Source organism: Hemitrygon akajei, chromosome 4, assembly GCF_048418815.1.
Source record: "Hemitrygon akajei chromosome 4, sHemAka1.3, whole genome shotgun sequence".
Taxonomy (NCBI): Eukaryota; Metazoa; Chordata; class Chondrichthyes; order Myliobatiformes; family Dasyatidae; genus Hemitrygon; species Hemitrygon akajei.
The window spans coordinates 162,703,521-162,727,941 of NC_133127.1; the positions used below are offsets into that span (position 1 = coordinate 162,703,521).

At 37.3% G+C, this 24,421-nt stretch overlaps 1 protein-coding gene across 1 annotated transcript in view; it reads right to left on the minus strand.

Annotated features, from left to right (window-relative positions):
- The window catches only part of ubl3a (ubiquitin-like 3a), a 53,342-nt gene extending 30,862 nt beyond the window's left edge, over nt 1-22,480 (minus strand). Inside the window, exon 1 of the mRNA XM_073043840.1 lies at nt 21,891-22,480. Within this exon, the coding sequence (XP_072899941.1) occupies nt 21,891-21,917 (27 nt within the window). The 5' untranslated portion in view covers nt 21,918-22,480. The remainder of the gene's footprint in view (nt 1-21,890) is intronic.
- Between the last annotated feature and the right edge of the window lie 1,941 nt (nt 22,481-24,421).

Consider the following 24,421-nt stretch of genomic DNA (forward strand, 5'->3'; position numbering starts at 1 on the left):
TTCCTCGGCATTATCATTTCAGAGGGTCTGTCCTGAGTCCAGCATGTATGTGCCATTACAAAGGCGGCACAGCAGCTTAGAAATTTCTTAGGAGTTTGCACAGATTTGGCATGTCATGTAAAACTTTGACAAACTTCTATAGATGGGTGTTGCAGAGTATACTAAGTGCATCACAGCCTGCTATGGGAACACCAATGCCCTTGAACAGGAAGTCCTACAAAAAGTAGTGGATACAGCCTAGTGCAGGTAAAGTCCCCCCACCACTGAACACATTTACAAGTAGTGCTGTCACAGGAAAGCAGCATCTATCAAGGACTCCCACCATCCAGACCATACTCTCTTCTTGCCTACATCACAGGTTCAGGAACAGTTATTACCCCTCAAACTTCAGGCTCTTGAACCAGGAAGGATAACTTCACTCACCGCAACAGTGAATTGATTCCACAATTAATGGCATCACTTTTAAGGACTCTACAACTTGTGTTGTCAATATTTATTAGTTATTTTTCCTTTTTTATATTTGCACAGTATGTTCTCTTTTGCATCTTTGTCATGCATGTTTTTTCATTAATTCTATTGTTCTTTGTACTTGCTGCGAATACCTGCAAGAAAATGAATCTCAGAGTATTTAATGGTGATATAGGTACTTGGATATAGAAAAATTTACTTTAAACTTTTGAACCTTTGGTTCTCAAAAGAAATCTAAAGAAAATAAATTGTTTCATATCTTATCCAAACTATCTGACAACGCTGCAGTCTTTTAGTATTCTATTGCTCAATGCCGATGAGGAAGGGGAAGTCAAGTAAAGTTTGAATCAACAATGTTCCCACTTAAAAGACAAGATAACACAGAACAGTTAAACAAGTAATACAATGGAATACAGTACAGGCAAAATCATTATAAAGTAACAATTCACCAGATTTTGTGAAGAATGATTAAAAATCTAAAGATTAGCTTTATGTCATATGTACATCAAAAAAACACTGAAACATATGGAGATGTCAGGGATAAGTTTGCTTTTACGCAGAGAGAGTGGTGAGTGAGTGGAATGGGCTGCCGGTGATGGTGGTGGAGGTGGATACGATCTCCTGGATAGATACATGGAGCTTCGAAAAATAGAGGGCTATGGGTAACCCTAGGTAACTTCTAAGGTAAGGACATGTTCATAGAAACATAGAAAACCTACAGCACAATATAGGCCCTTCAGCCCACAATGCTGTGCCAAACATGTACTTACTTTAGAAATTACCTAGGGTTAAACATAGCCCTCTATTTTTCTAAGCTCCATGTACCTATCCAGGAATCTCTTAAAAGACCCTATCATAGTCATCTCCACCACCACTGCCAGCAGCTCATTCCATGCACTCACCACACTCTGCATAAAAAAAACTTACCCCTGACATCTCCTCTGTACCTTCTTCCAAGTACCTTAAAACCGTGTCCTCTCGTGTTAGCCATCTCAGCCCTGGGAAAAAGCTATCCACATGATCAATGCCTCTCATCATCTTATACACCGCTATCAGGTCACCTCTCATCCTCCGCTGCTCCACGGAGAAAAGGCCAAGTTCAATCAACCTGTTCTTGTAAGGCATGCTCCCCAATCCAGACAACATCCTGGTAAATCTCCTCTGTACCCTTTCTGTAGTTTCCACATCCTTCCTGAAGTGAGGTGACCAGTACTCCAAGTGGGGTCTGACCAGGATCCTTTATAGCTGTAACATTACCGCTCGGCTCCTAAACTCAATCCCACGGTTGATGAAAGCCAATACACCATATGCCTTCTTAACCACACAGTCAATCTGCGCAGCAGCTTTGACTGTCCTATGGACTTGGATCCCAAGGTCCTGCTGATCCTCCACACTGCCAAGAGTCTTACCAATAATACTAAATTCTGCCATCATAATGTCAGCACAGCTTTGTGGGCCAAAGGATCTGTTTAGTGCTGTAGGTTTTCTGTGTTTCTATACAGTGAAATGTGACACAATTCTGGGACATGCTGGGTGCAGTGCACAAGTATTGTCAATCTTCCAGTGCAAAACAGCATGCCCACAACTCTAACCCTAACACACATCTTTGGAATGTGGGAGCAAAACAGAGCAGCCAGAGGAAACACACACGATCACAGGAAGAACATACAAACTTCCTATAAACAGCTGGAATTGAGCCCCGATCTTACAGTCAGAGTGTGTAAAGCACTGTGCTAACTGCTGCCCTACCATCCCATCCCAAAAGTGCCAAGAGTTCCCAAGCATTTATGCCAACAAATTTAGTTTTTCCATGTATACATGCTGAAAGTCAAGTACTGACTGAATGGAATCCAAAGAACTTGCAAAGTTGTAGAAACTTCACAACATTGATGCAGTGGATTCTGGTTAATTTAGACACCAGAATCTAAATTCTGTAATTCTGTAATTTCTGTAAATGAAATACAGAATAAATTAGAACACTACCACAACTACTACAGTACCATAAAAAGAAAGTTATCGAAAGAAAAATTCAGTGCACGTTAACATGTTCTTTTGATTGACTGTAAATGAACAAAAGTAGAACACTAGTGCAGATAGTGGCTGCCTCCAAACAGTGCTTTCGACAACTGCATCCTCCAAATCTTCATTTTAATTGTAGCACTCAAGATGACTGTTGATATCTTCAAATTCATCGTAGTTCTTAACTACATTGAAGTAGTGAAGTAGTTTCATTTTCACTCCCAAATGTTTCTGACAACTCCAAGCCTGAATGCTTGAAACAGTGGTGAGTAAAACAGTTCTGAATCGTCTTACTGCTTATTACTCACCACCTATCAGTGACAAATATCACTGCTTTTTGAACACAAACACACAAATGACACTATTTAAAAACTGTTCGTCCAAGCACATTGTAGTGTCTAACGGCCACACGACATGTATGCAACTGACACCATCTAGAAAATGTTTGGCAACAGTAGACTGTCCCAATTAAGCAGCATGGTCTCCCAAATAAACGAAGGGAGTCCTGGTCATTTTTATTTGTTTTTACTCTTTAAGCATTGTCCTAAATAATCAGCTGCCCTGTTCAGTAAACCAGAATCCACTGTACTAGTGATTCTGCTCAAATAATAGTCCTCTTCTATTGATTTTAATTTAACCAGTGATTAAAATGTTAGCATTAGGAATTTTTAAAACCTTAAAGTGAGCATTTGAGTATCTTAGTCTTCTATCAAGATTTTTCATAATGTTATTTAAGTTTATTATTTTATTTCCCAGCCAATGAAAACGATTTACAAAATTTGTCTGGGGCTTACAAAACCAAACCTTTGAAGATTTTATTCAGGAGTCAAGCAAGTTTTCAGCTTTCTGATCAAGTCTTCATTAGATCCATTAAATAATAAATGCCGCATTCAAATTTTGCACAATATTGATAGAACAGTTTTTACTATTGGTGGTTTCATATTGTTAGCTGTGCCACTTCTGGAACTGGTATTTTTTTTGCAAAAATGACGGATGTCCCAATTTAAATGATAATATTACAAAAGTACCTTGGGTAAAAACCATACAATAATCCATATTCCTTTCTCCAAAAAATATAGCATTTCACCAATTTCTTTAATTGCTAAGATTATCAGTCATTATCAAAAATATCAAAAAGGTAAAAGATACGGAAATGTGAGCACAATCATAATTTGGTGACTGGAATCTAGATATAGTTGCTAAACAGGCTAGCAATCCAGAAACCTCAACCAGGCAGACATTCAAATCCTATGCCTGCAGCAGGGGAATGTAAATAAGTCAATAGAAATAAAAGAACCATTATCAGAGGAATATGTTACAAAAATCTGTCTGGATCACTGACGTTCAGGGAAGATCCTTCATTCCCAACCAGCATGGCCAATGGCACTAACCCACAGGAAATAATGGACTCAATTAAATTGACCTATCACACTACTCAGATTTATCAAAACTGCTATGAAAAACGACATGAAAGAAATTGAATGGATTAACTGGCATTCACCCAAACATATAAACAGTCAAATCCTGCCTCGTCAATGCTCATAAACATCTGGGGAAAATCATGGTAAGCCGTGTATATTTAATAGTAAAAACCACATGCTAAAATACATGCTAACCAATTTCATTATCAATGAATCACATTAAAACTATGACAACATGAAATGCAAAAAAAATTACAGGAAAAATACACCCAGGAGCATCAATCATCAATGATGGTGATGGACTGCATATGAAGACTTACATATAGTTAAGCTGTTCAAAGTCATCTACAGTATATGCACTGAGAAAATGATAAGTTGACAAACACAAAGCAAAATAAATACCACACAACTATCAACCATTAATAAGGCATTTCACAGGAGGAGGCCTCAAGCTCATTCTAAATTCTGAATACAGAAACAGTCTTTCCATTGACTGGAATCATGCCTGGCACCAAGCAGATTATGGAGACCATTAATCTCAACACTTGGACATTTATAGAACTCTTCCCAGGAATGCCTTATAGACAAGTTTCTTCAGCAGCTTGATCAATGACTTTCTTCCACCCTAATGACAGAAATGGAGCTGATCACTGATGTTTGCAACATTCAATTCCATTTGCAATTGCTCAGATAATGAAAAAACTTGAGCTTGCAAACAGCAAGACCTGAGCAAGATTCAGGCATGGGAAGACAACAGGCAAGTAACATTTATACTGAGTGCAAGTCAGACAATGATTACTTTCAATTTCATGTAATTTAACAATCTTCAACTAATTTTTGAAAGGCTTTTAACCATTGTCATATCAAAGTTGAGTCACCAAGTGGAAATATAACTGCACCAGTCAATAAACATAATCTTGCTACAAGAGAAGATTATACTTGGGGTTACTACAAGTAGGTGATCGACCTCAACTTTTCAAAACTTATCCACCACCCACTGAACACACTCCACCTATCTGAATAAAAGCAACTCTTACAACTCTCAAGACACTCAAACAACATTCAGGATAAAACAAAGTAGTTTTCATGGCATCTCATTCAATACTCACCACCATTTGCAACCTTTGGCTCATACCTAAAGATGCAATGGAGCAATTCATTTAGACTTCATTAATTGCAACCTCCAAAGCAGTGCCTATCATCACTCAGGTTAAGAATAGGAATTGAACAGGAACACTACTACCTTCAAGTTATCTTCATGTGCCACATTCACCTGGAAATTTATTGTCATTCACTAACTATTGCTAAATAAAAGCAGGCCTGGACTTTACATTCTTACAATGCTGTGAAAATATCTTAAAGTCTGTGGCAGTTCAAGGCAACAGTTAACATCCATCTTTACACAGATTAAAGATTTATTGCCTGTGTCCAATTCTATCAACAAAACCCACATCTTCTGCAGGTGTGGGTTATCTTTAGTAAATTCAAAAGAAAAAATGCAGATTATTCAGATAAAAGTATGTGCAAAATATTGTTGAGCTTTCATCTGAAATAAAATTAATGTAGTCTTCTGATGTCCACAACTGAAGTTGAAATTACAAAGTTGATGCCAATGTTAAACTTATTATCTAGCCCAAAGGAGAGCCCATTATATTTACATATACCCTATCTTATTAGATCTATATAACCAATCTTTTAAGCAACAGAAGATAACTAAAAAGGCAATATGGGGAGAAAAGATGAGGTACGGAGGTAAGCTAGCCAAGAATATAAAAGAGGATAGTAAAAGCTTCTTTAGGTATGTGAAGAGGAAAAAATTAGTTAAGACCAAAGTTGGGCCCTTGAAGACAGAAACAGGTGAATTTATTATGGGGAGCAAGGAAATGGCAGACAAGTTAAATGTCTTCACTAGGGAAGACACAGACAATCTCCCAGATGTAATAGTAGCCAGAGGACCTAGGGTAACAAAGGAACTGAAGGAAATTCACATTAGGTAGAAAATGGTGTTGGGTAGACTGATGGGACTGAAGGCTGATAAATCCCCAGAACCTGATGGTCTGCATCCCAGGGTATTTATGGAGGTGGCTCTAGAAATCATGGATGCATTGGTAATCATTTTCCAATGTTCTATAGATTCAGGATCAGTTCCTGTGAATTGGAGGGTAGCGAATGTTATCCTGCTTTTTAAAGAAAGGAAGGAGAGAGGAAACAGGGAATTATAGACCAGTTAGCCTGTCATCAGTGGTGGGGAAGATGCTGGAGTCAATAATAAGAGAGGAAATGACACATTTGGATAGCAGTAACAGGATCAGTCCGCGTCAGCATGGATTTACAAAGGGGAAATCATGCTTGACTAATCTTCTGTAATTTTTTGAGGATGTAACTATGAAAATGGACAAGGGAGAGCCAGTGGATGTAGTGTACCTGGACTTTCAGAAAGCTTTTGATAAAGTCCCACATAGGAGATTAGTGGGCAAAATTAGAGCACATGGTATTGGGGGTAGGGTACCAACACGGATAGAAAATTGGTTAGCAGACAGGAAACAAAGAGTAGGAATTAACGGGTCCCTTTCAGAATGGCAGGCAGTGACTACTGGGGTACCGCAAGGCTCGGTGCTGGGACCGCAGCTATTTACAATATACATTAATGATTTAGATGAAGGGATTAAAAGTAACATTAGCAAATTTGCAGATGACAGAAAGCTGGGTGGCAGTGTGAAATGTGAGGAGGATGTTATAAAAATGCAAGGTGACTTGGACAGGTTGGGTGAGTGGGCAGATGTATGGCAGATGCAGTTTAATGTGGATAAATGTGAGTTTATCCACTTTGGTGTTAAGAACAGGAAGCCAGATTACTATCTGAATGGTGTCAAGTTAGGAAAAGGGGAAGTACAAGATCTAGGTGTCCTTGTTCATCAGTCACTGAAAGTAAGCATGCAGGTACAACAGGCAGTGAAGAAAGCTAATGGCATGTTGGCCCTCATAACAAGGGGAATTGAGTATCGGAGGAAAGAGGTCCTTCTGCAGTTGTACAGGGCCCTGGTGAGACCACACCTAGAGTATTGTGTGCAGTTTTGGTCTCTAAATTTGAGGAAGGACATTCTTGCTATTGAGGGAGTGCAGCATAGGTTCATGAGGTTAATTCCCGGGATGGCGGGACTGTCATACGTTGAAAGATTGGAGCGACTGGGCTTGTATACACTGGAATTTAGAAGGATGAGAGGGGATCTGATTGAAACATATAAGATTAAGGGATTGGACATGCTAGAGACAGGAAACAGGTTCCCGATGTTGGGGGAGTCCAGAACCAGAGGCCACAGTTTAAGAATAAGGGGTAGGCCATTTAGAACGGAGTTGAGGAAAAAATTTTTCACCCAGAGTGTTGTGGATCTGTGGAATGCTCTGCCTCAGAAGGCAGTGGAGGCCAATTCTCTGGATGCTTTCAAGAAAGAGTTAGATAGAGCTCTTAAAGATTGCGGAGTCAAGGGATATGGGGAGAAGGCAGAAACAGGGTACTGATTGTGGATGATTAGCCATGATCACAGTGAATGGTGATGCCACCTCTAAGGGCTGAATGACCTACTCCTGCACCTATCATCTATTGATTTTTTTTTAAAAAGGTTAACTTCATGATTTACTTTGCTGTCAATACTATTTTACCTCAATAATAAAAGAAAAACGTAGAAATTCCCGACATACAAGTGTGAGAGAGAGCCCCTTTCATATTGCTTGCATGTTTTTTCTTGTAAAGGAAATTTTGGAACTTTAATCAGCTTATAAAGGGTCAAAATAGAATTTTAGCAGTAGAAATACATAATACATTAGTTTTCCCAATTAACTGTGTTTCTCTCAAGTATTCTATAAAGGAGGATCTGAATTTGCTAATAAATTCTAAATTACCTTAGATCTAGTTGTAATTAAAGACTGAAATATGAGAAACTTTTTAAGCACTCACCCTACAATTCTGATTGAAGATTGGTCTACAAATTGTCATGAGATTAATCTAAGTGCTGTCAACTGAAACAATAGTGTTGCTGCTTTCCTGCACTTGACCGCAAAGGAATCAGTTTTTTTATTAAAGAATGAAATTAAACAAAACAAAAACTATATGACCAAAAGGGCAATAAATACAATCTCCAAAAGGTTATAAAGTTGCTAGAATCAAGCTTCAAATAATGTCTTGCAGTTCTATTTTATTTCAACTTGGAAAAAGTTATTTAACTATACAGACATGATAATTAGTGTATATTCTGGGATGAGAATTTATGCACCTGTAAAAGTACCCATTTGAAAACTTTAATTTATAATCAGTCTGTGTCTGCAGATTACAGTTGTAGTAGTTCCTAATGGGAATACTTGATTCCCTTGAGAGCTGCATACAAAAAGTTGGCACTCTCTAGGACTATCTATAAAGTTGCCAATGCCATTAGAATCGCAGATGGCAACAAGGAGATAAACAGGAGTGAGGTAGATTGGTTCTTTGAGAGGTGTCTCAACAACAACCTTGCACTCAATGTCAGCAAGACAAAGGAATTGATGGCAAGGGGAAGTCAGGAGAACCCACACCAGTCAATATTGAGGGGTTAGCAGCTTCAAGTTCCTGGGTATCCTCTCAGAGCATCTACCCTGTGCAAACACATTGATGCAGTTATGAAGAAAGCATACCAACAGCTCTACTTCATTAGATGTGATGTCATGGAAGACTCAAACTACAAGAGATGTACAGCAGAGAGCATTCAGATTGGTTGCATGGAGGATCCAATGCACAGAATCACAAGAGACTGCAGAGGATTGGAGATTCAGTCTGCTCCGTCACAGACACAAGCCTCTCCACCATCAAGTATACCTTCAAAAGGTGGTGCTGCAAGAAGGCAGCATCCATAAATAAGGATTATTATCTGGGACATGCTGTTATCAGGGAAGAGCCACAAGAGCATGAAGATGCACACTTAACGTTTGAGAAACAGCTTTTTGCCCTCCACCATCAGATTTCTGAATGGTCTATGAAGCCACGAACACTGCCTCATGACTCCTCTTATACCATTTATTTTACATTTTTTATTGTTACTGTAATTTATGTCTTGCACTATACTGCTGTCATAAAAACAAAAAAATTCACAGTATGCCAGTGATAATAAACCTGACTGATTAAATATGCTTGACTTTAAATATATTGATATGAACATAATAGTTTCACAGACAAGAGATACAGGTGTGTCAATATAATCATACACACTGTGTGATCTAGATGTGGGGTTTCAGAGAAAATGTGATCACTACTTAAATCTAAAATGTCACTACTATTCTCTGAGTACTGGAGTTAGTGTTTTGTTTAAGCTATATTCACCACTATTCTCAAAAGGCAACATCCATCATTAAGGACACTAATTCAAATATATTTATTACAAAATATATTCTAATCACAAACACACAAAAGTCCTGAAGGGTCTCAGCTTGAAGTGTCAAGTGTTCACTCTTTTCCATAGATGCTGCCTGATTTGCTGAGTGTATGATGCTTTAGAATTCCAGTATCTGCAGATACTCTTGTTTATTATCCCAGAGCAGTGTTGAAAATTTAAAATTGTAATACTGCACTGCTTTTAAAGCTGATATTCCCAAAATGAATTATGAAGACTTACTTAAGAATTTACACATTTTGATCATTTTTCATAACCTGTTATTTTTCCAAAAAATGTTAATTTAAAGTATGATCACTGCTGTAAGGAAATTTTTATAGCTAATTTGCACATGCCAAGACTCCAAGAAAAAAGTGGCAGCAAGATAATCTAATTTATGGTCATGTTGATTGAAGAATAAGTATTTATAGGGACAATTCTCACTTTCTTTGAAAAGTATCTTGAGATTTCCAAGTGCATCTGAGAAGACAGTTAACATAGTTCAACATATCATCCAAAAGATGGCACCATTGACAAAGCTATGCTTCAGCTGTACTACACTCTGAAATTGGGCTCAAAAGTATAGACCTTCTATTCATCATGAAAAGGAGAATAAAGTCATATAACACCAATATCATGAAAATGAATCAAAGGGAAAAGTTACAGCAGGTATGTCCTTCTTTCTCACTAAATCTTAATAAAGTCCCTACACTAGGATTACATCTACATGAAGTTATTAACATTCCAACTTCATAAAAAAATTCTGAACTAAATCAAACACATAGCAACAGAATGGCTCAGTTCCAATTATTTAACCCTGAATTCTGGTGCTACCTATAAGGATTCAACATATTCTTCCTTTCTTCAGAGTGCTTCCGCACCTCAAAAACATGCAGGCCGTTAAATAAGTTACTCATTATAAATTTTCCCTGGTACGAATCTGCATTGTAGAATCTCTAGGGGTGAGGGTTCGGGGGGAGGGGGGAGGAGATAGAGTTGATGGGAATATGGGGAGAATAAAATGGATTAGGGTAGAATTCAACTCATAATGGTCAACATGAACTCAATGGGTTAGAAACATAGAAAAACGCAGAAAACCTATAGCACAATACAGGCCCTTCGGCCCACAAAGCTTTGCCGAACATGTCCTTACCTTAGAAATTACCTAGCCCTCCATTTTTCTAAGCTCCATGTACCCATCCAGGAGTCCCTTAAAAGACCCTACTGTATCTGCCTCGACCACCATCACTGGCAGCCCATTCCACACACTCACCACTCTCTGCATTAAAAAAAAACTTACCCTTGACATCTCCTCCGTACCTACTTCCAACACCTTAAAACTGTCCCCCCTCATGCTAGCCACCTCAGTCCTGGGAGCTTATTCCCATTTTGTTTCTCTCTAGGAATCCACATCCACAAGTACTTAAAATTTTATGTAGCTACTTCTTTTTTTAAAATCACTGATTTTTATTGCAACACCAACAAATTACATTCAATACAACCCATTGATGATCACATTTTGACTGTTTAACTCAGCCACCCCCCAACCCTCATCCCCACCCACCTCTCCACCCCTCTCTCTCCCCCCCCCCCCCCCCCACCCCTCTCCCCTCCACCAACCAACTGAAGAGTAGTGCATACACAGACATTATGTAGCTACTTCTAAATTATAAGGAGGCTGGGGCAAAATAAAAAGGCTGGTATTATTTAACTAAACTGTCTCAAAGTGATAATACAGATCCAAGTCACAATTTAATTATTCCTACATACAATACAAAAGCAGCAAGCAGATGTAAAAATTGTGGTATATTTGCGGACGATTTTGTTTCAAATAATAAATTTAGATGCTTCTATTCTAATGTTTAAATGAGTTGAAATAGTTAATCAAATCAACATAGTTTAAGCATTGCTTCCTCTGAGAGCACTATCCAAGATGTGTGTGCTTTGACAGACAGAAGAACTTGGGGAGGCATGGCAACTACAACAATACATTGCTATATTTAAAATAAATATTTTAAGACAGGTATGAGAAGGCAGATGACCTGAAATGTTAACTCTGAATCTCTTTTGATCTACTGATTAATCCAAGTATTTTGTGATTTTATTACCTCGGTAAATTGTATCTCTTCAGCTGCAAGGCGGGTGATGCATCGTGCCCATACCAGGGTCAAGTTCATCCCCTCAGAATCAGAAAGAAAACTAGAGAGGAAATTGCAGTGGGGGGGGGGGGGGGGGGGAGAGAGAAAGTAAACCGGCAGGTGGAAGATCTAGTCATCATGCTCCATGTAAGATACAATGCCAGACAGGACGAAGGACATTCAAATGAAGGGATACAAATAGCTAAAACCCAAATTTAAAAGTAGAGCTACATGAATGATAGTCTTTGAGTTACTGAGTCAAGTATGTTCAAATTGACATGGGAAAAATAAGATTAGGGAACTGAATTGCAGTAAAGGGAAAGGACTTGAGCTCAGAAAATCAAATCGAGTCAGTTTGGGTAGATTTAAGAAATGGTAAGAGGCTAAAAATTGTTAACACAGGACAACGTTTAAAATTACTAGTGGATCTAACAAAGATAATGAAATAACCATAGGGGCCTCTTCATTTGTATACAAATTGGGTAAAACAAATAAGCAGCATTTTTCATTAAGTATATAAGAGATGGTTATCTAGATTAGCATGTTGAGAAACCAATAGAAGAACAGGCTAATTTCAATGTGGTATTACACAATAAAATATTAATAGGTGTTCTGGTAGTTAAGGGAGCTTTAAGGAAGACTGAACGCAATATGAAGTTTTATATAATAAATAAAATTTAATATTATGCCGGGCTTTAAATCTAAAATAGATCAAGTTTTGTGCATTAAACATGAGCTACAGTAGAATGGGAAACTGAAAATAGTTGTAACAGTAAACTAGATTGGCTAATATTTAAAGAATTAATATATTGTTTACTAGATATATTTAAAGTGGCTGGGTATGGCTATCAAAAGAGGTTAAAGATATTAAAGAAAATGCACAAAATATTGTCAAAAAAGAAATAAGCCTGAGGAATGGCAACCTTTTTAGAATGTGGCAGAGTAACCATGGCACTGATGAGCAAAGGAAAAGTGCAAAACTAGAATCGATTAGCAAGGGTAGCACATATGGAAAAATATAGATATACTTACGTGGGTCCTTTACAGAGTAAACCGGAGATATTGAGAAATAATGAAATGTCAGAATTTATATAAACTTTTTGTTATCAAATATTTGTAGCAAATCTATCTCTTCAGTTTAAGAAACAAAAACAAGGAACAAAGATGATCAGTCTGACATTAGTAAAAAAGTTCTAAAACTATTAAGGAAGTGGTTATAGGATAACAAATAAATTATATGACTGGACAGAGTCAATATGATTTATTATAGGAAAATCCTATTTCACAAATCTCAGTTCTGGGATGTAGCTAGCAGAATACGGGTTGCTGTGCATTTGGACCTCGAGAAGACTTACAGTAAGTTGCTGCACAAAAGACTTGAAAAGAAGTGTGATAGAAATGAATAAAGTCTGACATTGAGTTGATTATTAGGCAAAAACAATTATAGGAAGGTGACTTTTGAGTTGGAAAGGATATGAAAAGTGAGTTACTGCAGATAAACTTCCCAATATTGTGAAGTTCTAGTTACTGAATGCCATTCCAATTGCTACAACTTATAAAAATGATATGGAGGCTTTGGAGTGGGCACAGAAGTAGCTCACTAGGATGTTGCCTGGATAAAAGAGCATCAGACGAACTCTCTGCAGTAGAGGCTGAAGGGCAGTATGTATATAAAATTGAGATATATCAGAAGGTTATTTAGTCAGAATGTTTTTTCCCCCAGGGACATTTAAACATAATTTAGGTTTATCACTGATGTGCCTTTAAATTACATCATAGTCATCACAGACACCACAGGCTGAAGGGCATGTCCCGGTGCTGTTCTAAATGCAAAGGCTGGTGTAAGAATAAGGTGACATTTAAAATCCTGAGGCATTGAGACTGTTCCTAGGAATGTAGAACTTCTACAAACTGATCAGTTAACACAGACAATACTACTTCCTTGTGGGGGCAATTGCTAGTGTTGTTGAGAAGGATGAAAACTAGCATGCTGGATGGATACCCAAGCTGGGAAGCAGGAAAAGAAACAAAATTGTAAGTGAATTAGAAAGCAAAAGATAAAGACTAGAAAGAGCATAAGCAAATGGAGGCGCAACAGATTACCCATCAATTTGAGAAAAGGTGTTAAAAAGATGAAATAAAGAATTATCTAGCTAAATGTATATACTAACCAAAACATTAAATGAACTGGCAACACAAGTAAAGACATAATTTAACAGCAATTATGAAGACACACAAACAAGATGATCAAAATATGGAATGCAATATTTAGAGATGTAAGCTTGTAGGCTTAGAGGACAGGTAGGAAATAAAGTGTGGATGTGTATCATTATTAATAGGTGGTGAAATAAGAGGCCATTTAGCCTCAAATGATAAAATCCATTTAAGAATTTACTGGTTGGGGAAAAGAGATAATGGTAGGAGCAATGTACAAACCCCTCCCCCTTCCTACTCAACCTGTAGGAAGTATAAAAGTCTAAATGACAAAATAATGGGTTGGATAAAAATAGGACATTATTATTTTAATTTATGTAAATTGAATTAATCAAATTGGAAACAATAGACACGTGCATGAATTCAGAGTGCACTTCAGATGCATTATGGAGGCAAACAAAGAGGAGGCTATTTGACTCTGGTTACACATAAAGGACAAGTTTAATAAAGGATTTCAGAACAGAAGATCCCTGAGAAAGCAGTAATTATATAGAATTTAGCATTCGTCTTAAAAGTTTAAAAAAATTAGACTTGAAGCAACTGGGTTAAACTTCAATAAGTGAAATTACGAAAGAATGAAAATAGAATAGACAGATTAGCTGATAAGAAAATAGATAAGCAGGGGCAAATAATGAAGGAGACAAAAGTATGATGAGGAGAGCGGATAGAAGAAATGAACCAATTGTGAAAAATAGAAGTTATTGAAAATATATAGTGGTAAAAGTTCACTTTAGGTCTAAAAAGTGGGATATTTAGAATCGAGTGGAGGACAAAAAATAAAATAAAGAGAAAGGCAACAGAAAAATACCAATGCTGACAAACCCAGTTTAAGTTCACAGAAAGTTAGGTTAAAGTGAACATAGATGGGGTGTAGTCTGGTAAGCAGCACAGGAGTTAAACATGTTTTGTATCAATTTTTACATTAAAAGATACAACACCCAAATAATACTATAGAAGAATTAATACCTTCACCATAACAAGACAATTAGTGTCAACTAAACTGAGAATGTTAAAGGCTAATGTCCTCTAATTCTAAGAGTGGGCAGACATAGAGGATGCAATGGTTGTGAACTGGTTATTGGAAAAACATTGAATTCAATTAAGTAATAGAAGAACGTTTTGTAAGTTATAATCTCATCAAGCATTATCACATGACCCTCGAAAGGCAATCACGGCTGAGAAGCTTATTAGAGTTCTGTAAAATGGTATCAGCCATAGGAGAACCAAAAAATTTAAAGCGAAACAAGTGGGCAAAATGTCAGTAAATGGAGTGGAATGTAGGAGAACATGAAGTGGTTCACTTTTGAAGAATGATAAACATTAGCATAAAGGCAAGGGTGGTGGTGAGGGTTCATAAATGAAACAGAACTGCATAATGTTGCAGCAATCAGGATGCTGATTTTTATTGTAAGGACACTGGGAAAATAACACTACCAAAGTTTCAATACAAGGCATTAATTAATGGAGCTTGTGTATCAGAATGCTACAAAACAGAATAACCTGAAATTCTGATTGTTCTTTTCTTTTCACAAAAATTTAAAGCCTAATTATATGTCTAGATATACTGTGGTAAATAACTCAGCTAATTCATCAAACTCCATCTACCATCTTCAAACCCCAGTTAAGCCTGTGAAGGAATTCTTCATTTACCTGAATAGCTGCATAAGCAAAAATATTCAAGCAACTTAGCACCTCACTCAAAATTTTCTGCAGTTAATCAACTTGACTACTCCCACAACACCGCTTAAACCATCAGATCTGCCAGGGGCAGTCGGCCCACAGAATATCAAGCCATCACTTCACTGAGTTGAATCATTGGAATTCACCACCCAATAACCACTTGTAGCATCACAGAGGATTGCAGTCAATCTCAAGCTAGCATCTCAGCACCACTTTCTCATAGCCAAGTACAGACAGCAAAAGCTGAAGCTACACACATGCTGGAGAAACTCAGTGAGTCAGTCAATATTTTGACTAAAAGATAGAAGGTAGATAACCAATATAAAACGATGAAAAGGAGGAGTGGAGTAAAAGCCAGCAAGTGATATGTGGGTTCAGCTGAGGAAAGGTTATAGGCAGATGCAGAGGAAGAGTGGAAATAGCAAAAGAAACTGGGAGGTGATAGATATGCTGCCGGATGCCCACATGCTATACATGAAAAGGAAAGGATTAAGTAGCAATATATTCTCTTCCTGATCATAATCAAAATAGAAGTTGATCAGAGCAAAAGTAATATGCTTCATATAATGAGCAAATAAAATATCAGAGGGGTATTTATCCCAGGTCACTCCTGCTAAAGTCTAAATTTTATGTACCTAAACGTGGTGCATGATTAGCTTCTGCAAACTCAACTCCACTGAAAAGTATTACATCAAAATAAACTCCACTCAGCCAAGATTCATCCTGAACTCTCCAATCTTAAATCAGATTAAGTCACATTTCCTTCTAGTCACTCTTCCAAATCTGGCCCATTCTTCATTGTCTCCTTACACTCCTTCATTAATAGCAAAAACATGAATCTTATTTGAAAACTTTGGGGGAACCTCCAAATCTTGTGGTCTCCCATCTTGGTAGCTTGGTGTCAATTTTGTTATTCTGCACAAAAATTCACTGTTAGTTATGCCATCTTTCAGATCTGATATAGAATTTAAGCCCTGTTATCCATGAAGGTCAAAAAATACATCAAAACTATACCAACAATGAGCAAGGAAGTTATTCCCCATACCTTGGTCAATAGCTATCCATTAATGAATATATTCAGTTATTATGACAATTGTTCTTTATGGGAGCTTCTTGCATATAAACCACTATCTTCAACATTACAACAGTTTGCTGGTTGTAAAAAAAATTTGAGAACTTTTCAAAATTATGTAAAGATATTTTGACTCTTTTCTATCAAAATGGACTATGAACGGGTTAACACAAAAATCTTTAATAAAGAGTTCAATGCTTTAAAAATAAGATACAGACAAGAATAAACTCTTTTCCCCAGAAGGTGATAAGCCAATGAAACAGTTTACATCATCTTTTCAGGAAGAAAGTATTTGAACATTTTTAGGGTAGAGAGGGAAGAATTTTTATAAACAAGGGGATGAAAGATTATATGGGGCAGATAACAATGCACATCAGAAGGTATATTGAAATTACCCAAGATAGTAGAGCACACTTGAGGGGTCAGAATCAGAACTATTAACACTAACTTAAATGATGTGAAATTTGCTGTTATGTGGCAGCAATACAGTGCAAAGCCAAAATTACTATACATCACAAAACTAAATATTGCAAAATAAGGAACAATAAGATTAACTTGACTGTACAAATACTTGTCTAAGAAAATACATTTTGTACACTGCGCGCCCTCCTCCTTGTGATTTTGGCTGAGAGAAATATAGGTCCACACGCGAACTGCTTTCTCTTTAACAAGGTCACAGTACCTTTGATATCCACAAGAACTAAGATTTCATTCAAATTCTCACTGGAAGGTTAGCAATTTCAATAACATCTCTGATCTTGAATATCATAGCAGATTGGATTACAATGCTGGTTTTCTTGCATGCAACTCGACTGACATTATCTCTTAATGGTTAAGAAAAGGACAGTAATGGAGAGACTTTCCATTGCCTCAAAACTGAACACCCTTGGACCATGTTATTTGCTCCAGCTTGGGCTTCCAACAGAAGCCGAGCTTCCAGTTAGGAGCTGTCATAGTTATACTAGTTAGGGGTCTTCAGTACTTCTAAGAACAATTTTTAAAAATTTTTAAATATAAAAAAAGGTACAAAAACACACCCATGTACTAAAAATGAATAAAATCAACTTAAATAACATAAGCATAACTACTAACTAAAGCCATCGATTCACTCTTCTTCCCCCCCACCTCTACGTATATTCAATTAGGGACTGTCATGTTTACACCTCACTTAAAGCAGCACAGGCTCCAGGGCAAATTTCCCAGCCTTATGATAAAATCATCAGAGCAGAAAAAGGTTAGCCAACAATGCAAGATGGAAGATAAAATTTATTTGACCAAGTATGTTAACATTCCACAAATGCCACCTAACACTGAGTGGTTCCCACAGTGCTGGGAAATGGAACAAATGAAATTAAAATTATGCTAATTTGAAATGTTAACATGATTGTGAAATAACCTGTAATTATTTTAATGAATATAATCCATAATGTTTTTAAATAATAAACGTGCCATCTTTACTTTGAAAGATTTCAGAGCTCAATGTACTAACATGTCTCAAGTTACAACACTATTACAAATTGTAACACTAAACACAGAACAACCGATGAACAACAATCTCTAGTCAAAATACTTTGCTTTTGCCATTGTGCCTGTCAGTTGTTTATTGTGTTGTGAACTGCGGTTTATGTCAGTTCAAAAAATGTGATTTTTCAATTTTCATTCTAAACATTCATAGTATGCATATTACAAAAAAAATTCAGAGTGCCACAGTCTTCAGGCCGTGTAAAAATTTGTTGGTCAGCACAGAGGGAATATTGCAAGCAACCATTGACATAATTCTTAAAATGTCAATTTCACATTCTCTCCTCCTTTGCCTTGTTCTTGGTATCCAAACACAAGAGCACAACTAGGCCATTCGGCCCACTGAGTCTGCTGTGCCATTCCATCATGGTTGATGGATTATTCCTCTCAATTCCATTCTCCTGCCTTCTCCCCGTAACCTCTGACACCCTTACTAATCAAGAATCTATCAACCTCTGCTTTAAGTATAGCCAATTATTTGGCCTCCACAGCCAACTGTGGCAATGAATTCCACAGATTAACCACCCTCTGGCTAAATAAATTCCTCATCTGTTCTAAAGGGGTATCCTTCTATTGAGTCTGTGCCTTCTGATTGGAGACTCTCCCTCTATAGGAAACATTCTCTCCACCTCCACTCTATTTTGGACCTTCAATATTTGGTTGGTTTCAATGAAATTCACTCCTCATTCTTCTAAAGAACAGCAACTACAGGCCCAGAGACATCAAATGTTCTTCATACATTAACCCTTTGCTTCCCAGAACCATTCTCATGAACTTCCTCTGAACCCTCTCCTATGACAGCACATCCTTTCTTAGATAAGAGGTTCAAACCTGCTCATAACACCCCAAGTGCTTTCTGACCAGTGCATTATAAAGCTTCAGCATTACATCCTTATCATGAAAATATAACTTTCAATAACTGTCATAGAAAGTAAAATATTAATGCTCAAACAAAAAAAAATTCAAGTTGTCCCTTGAACAATGTTCACCACAAATTGCTCATAACTGACACTTGACAAAGTTATGTACTGGGATACTTTAGCCCCTTAACCTAATTGATTAACCACTTAAAAGACCATATACTGTAGTTAGAAATGAATTTGACTATTACCATTTCAGATAGGTTCTTCTTGCTCCTCCGCCCTACCTTAATAACAAAAACTGAAGTACATCTCATGGAAGCTGCCTTTTCTCTGTATAACTAACACGGCTTAGCTTATCCTTAAATGGAGTAACAAATCCTCAAATTACTTGTGCCATAAGGATATCTCCAAACACTACACAGACCTGAAGACAAAACATTTTGCATCAGCTAAGAACACAAAATTCAATTCCAATCCCTTGATCTTTATTATAGGATCTTTACAGAAATCAAAAATAGACTTTAATCTCTCTAGACTCACTGCATTCGTTCTTGCTTCTGAAGTTTAAAAAAGAATCACACAGTTCTAGCCCATATTATTTCTTCTTGTCATCTTGCTAAAGAAATGTACCATAATTTTAAATTTGCAATTTGAAATTGTGATACATTTACAATGAATTGCAATAAATTTACAATGTGAAAATAATCACTTATTTTAGCAATAATCTTTAAATTATAAATCTTTAAGCATTCAATATTTGAAATTTATTTCCTGAGTTTTGAGATTTAAATACATTACTAGAAGTGATTGCTAGTAAAATAACTTACAATTGTCATAAAGTGACAAGGAAGAAGGAAGTATGTGAACTACAATCAACTGTCTGAATTCCTTTTACATCAGGAGTAAGGAGCAAGCCTTGAAACAATTGATTTTTCAGGCATGTCTCTTAGTAAATAAATACTAGCAGTAACTTGAAAATATCTGCAGTGATTTTAATTCATATCTGGCTGCTGCAGAAATCATCTTGTAACAGAGTGGACAGTTCCTACATCAATGTGAGAATGATAAAATCCCATTCCACAGACTTTTAACAGATAATGCAAAATTTTCAGGACCCTGAAAGAGCCTGCACTGAAGCCAAGATTTTGTCTACTCCATCAGGAATACCGGAATGCAAAAAAAAACGATTTTGGATATGGCAAAGGAGCTATCCCCTGGTTCTCTGGACAATTACCTCTCAACATTAATAAAAGAGATTGTCATCTCAGCTTCATTTGTTCGGTTTTTTTATATAAATCAACAAATGCTCCAAAACACAACTTAATTGAATGCAAGTTGCCCAAGACATCCTGAGAGAGTGAAAAAATGTAATTTGCCTGGAAGTTATTTACAACATGAAATAAACATGATTATCTGTCTTCAACTGGAAACTTAATGCAGTCCCTTACAAGATGCAATACACCTTAGTAACCAGAAATTGTATGCTTTCTGTTAGCAGCAAATTTCCAAAATTAGAGTAGTTAGATCATAAAGATCTCTGTATACTGATAATGCACACTTATTCACATTACAATGTATATCTTTTCAGCCTTGTACAAAACACAGTTTGATCTGTGAAATAACAACACTAGTTATATCCAACGTTATACTAAATAACAGCCTATTCTCCACTGACTTAGTAACTTAAAAGCAAGACAAATGACGTGGCAATCTGTCAAAATGCTTTCTTTGAAATATACAGAAAAAGTTAACTTTTCAGGTTGAACACTGTTGATCAGAACTGTTTCAGTAGCTGTTTCTTCTTCCACAGATGCTGCATGACCCACAGAGTATTTCCAATCATTTCTGATTCTATTACAGATTTTTAGTAGTTTTTTATTACCTGCTCAGCATCGCAAGTCACTTTTTAAAATATTTGGACTACTATATCTTTAGCTATTTACACTACCCAGGTAATCTGTCATGAGTTAAAGGTGGCTCTATTGCTGCCATTTCTATTGTAAATACAACTACTCAGTAAATATGAACACTACCAAACACATTACTCTGATCTTATACTTGATATGAATGTACTGCTATGGATTGGTCACACATTAATAGGTTTGATTAGATAGTTTTCAGTAATACAACGCAGCAAAGAAATATGTTTGGCATCTGAGCTTCTTGTGAAATAGAACATGTTGATTATTTGTCATTACTGATAATACCTTTGGTTATTATTATAAATAAATATATTGGGTTTATAATTGCTTAGCCTTACTTCAGCCTCAAAAGCAAATATTAAAAGACATTTAATTGACATTGGTTCCATGTCTGCTGCAGTTACGGATACACTCAAATAAGCTTCATTTCTCCCTTTCTGTGCCTAACGATGAAGAACGAGCAACCAACCGGTAACCAAAACAAAGCTTCAGCAGAAAACGAACAGAACATAATTTCCTACCAAGAGATAATTAACGGCCACTACATTTTAAATATGAAGGAAATACGCTCAGGTTTCATTCATATATTTACCTTGAAATAGTGAATTTGTGGATCGAAAGGAAAGAAACAGATTAGCCGGATCTGTTAAACTTCAATAATCCCTTAACTAAATATTCTTTCATTTGAGCCACCCCGCCTCCCCAAAATCTTTTGCACACAAACTTCATTAAAATTTGAAGGTAAGAATAATTCGACAGAATACGCTTCATCAAGACCCTATCAGCAGTTTTCGACACATAAACTGCAGAGCAAATAAATGCATCTTCGCGCCACCCAGTTCTCTGCTAATGTACTCTCGGGTTCAAGCTCAATCGATACTTCAAAATAAGGACTTTTTTTATAAAAGCAACTTTACCACATGCAACGCATGATTGAATTACATGATTAGGCAGCTTTTTAAAAAATGCTGTCAGTTACAAATGGAAACTGAAAAGAGTTTCCTTATTACGAAGTTGAACTAAATCTTCTCTTTGAAACGCTGCCACCACCATTTAGCAAGTGCGTTTCTGTTTCTTCTTATCCCCACTACTGAGGTGTTGGGACGTAAAGATTAGGTTAGTGAACTACGAGCGAGTGAGACCAGTATGAAAATGTAATGTGTACATGTCTCTTACCATGTCCGCCGGTATACAGCTTGACATTTTTAATTGTATCCGTCTATCAACAATCACTCCCTGTTTTATCCGCAGAACTCTCCGTTCAATCTGCCAACTCCTTCCAAACAATCCGGATTGAAATCAAAGAAAGCAAAACCAACCACACGAGTTCGGTCTTCAAATCTTTCCGAATTAATGCAGCTCGAGTTGAGGTTTCGCGCAGAAGGAAAAGACCGGAAAATTTTAAAAAAAAATTATGGCCGGTGGTCTCCGCAAAGAGAAGGCGAGAGAGCCACTTGGAGAGGTGGAGAATCGTCGTCAAGTTCAAAATCGGCAGCAGACCCGAACTTGCTCCGCCGCAAGTTGGATACTGAAGCTATCCTTGAAAACAGACAGCTGCACCGTCCGTACTCAACAATTCAAGCGCCGACAGAAAAAGAAGCACGAAGTTGTCCCTTTCATATTCCGGTAGCAGAGCTCTTTAAATGATCATTCTGCCTGCCCTCTCCTCAGGACAATCCCTCTGCAGCCGCCCGTCCTGTCATTTTCTTCCCTCTCTCAAACAAACATGGCGCATGGAGAGAAGGCTGATCACCCAGCGGCTGGGAGCTGCGTCGTTTCCGGCATGACCTGCGCGAGAGCCTGCCGGGAATTGTAGTCAATGCGCTGGAAAATTACGACGCTCAGAAATCAAAGGGGCAGACAGTTGACTACATCTCCCGCGAGGCAACGCGGACAGCCTGCCGCATTCCAAACGCACGATGCATGCACTCTATACGTCACGCATACGTTGCGTATGGATGACGTAAGTGGACATTTAAAGTGGGAGCCTACAAGCTAAGTACTGTTCTCTGGAGTGTTTAAGGAGAAAATGCTGGAAGCATTCCGTAGATATCGAACTGTACAAAACTGATGTTTCAAAATGATGACTGTTTTTGATCCTTTCTCAACCAACTTAGCGTTTCCTACATCTCCAATTTGTATTCAAAGGGCACTCGGAGGCACTGAATTTCACAGTAAATTCAGTGTCAATGCCTCCAAGCATTGAATCCAAGTGCCCTAAATGTCTCCATAATACTTTTTTCAAGTATGGTAAATCAATATGATCCTGCTCAAAATGAATATACTTCCACTTTGCCACATTAAGTGTTGGCAACACTAGGCATTCCAAATTGGCAAACAAAACCAGTGGTGTCATCTTTAATCCATGTGCTTTATTACAACAGGAACGTCAGCAGTGGTTTAATTGCAACAATGTCTAATTCTGATGAAAAGCCATCAATCTTTTTTTCCACAGATCAGCCAGCAATTCCTGTTGTTACTACCAGATTTGCACTATTCAAGCCAATTAATGCTCTTGAATGGGCAGTTCTGCTTAAAGAACCATACAAAACTTTTTTTAATGCCAATGAGCCTTAACTAACTGGGGGGGGGGGTCTGTGAACCTCTGATATAGAGTAATACAGCACAGAAAGAGACCTTTCTACCTTTCTGATCATCAAGTCAATTCTGGCCATGAAACAAACAGTGATTCTAGATAATTCAATTTTATTCTCTTCAGATTACCTTTGACTCTATATTCTACCATCCACTTGAGGGGCAAAGTTACAGAATCAAATTAACCTCTTGGCACTAGAGAGCTCATGTTTTGATGAGAAGCTGGGTAAGCTATGACTGTTTTCCATAGAGCAAACTAGACTGAGGGGTAATCTCATAGAGATTTCATGAGGGACATAGATAAGGTTCATGATAATGATCTTCTAACCCCAGAGAGAGGGGCCTAATGCTAAGTTAGAGGAGAATGATTTAAGGGGATCTGAGGGACAACGAGCTGTCAGTAGAAATAGTAGAGACAAGTACAATTACAATGTTCAAAAGACATTGGGATAGGTTTATGAATAAGAAAGGTTTAGAGGGATATGGGCCAGTGCAAGCAGGTACCTTGTACCTTTATCAGTGTGGATGAGTTAAACTAAAAGGATAGTTCCATTCCATATAACTTTCTGATTATAAACCACCACATCTTTAAGTTGTGAGGAAAAAACAAAGCATCTGGAGGAGCTGTGCACAGTCACAAGGAGGATGTGCAAACTCCGTACAGGCAGAATTGAACGTCAGGATTGAACCTAGCTGTAAGGCAACAGTTGTAATGGTTACACACGCGCATGCCTCTACTAACATTATCATTTCAAATTACTCCAGGAGACCATTTTGTAAAATGCCATGCTCAAAAGATCATAAGGTTTGGCTTTGTACCAACTGCAGCTGGTTTTTTTCAGTAAAGTAATCCATTTCACTTTGTTGTGTTTTCTGAGGAACATTTCACACTTTGCTGTTACATGCATAATTCAAGTAATTTCATCAGGTAACTAGCCCTTGCCATCTGTATTAATAAATATGAACAATATCAACTGGATATCTATATTAGTCAAGTCAAGTCCAATTTATTTACAAAGCACATTTAAAAACAACCCACGTTGACCAAAGTGCTGTACAAACCATAACAGGCAGCTAAAATCACAAATACCAGAAACACAGATATAAACAAC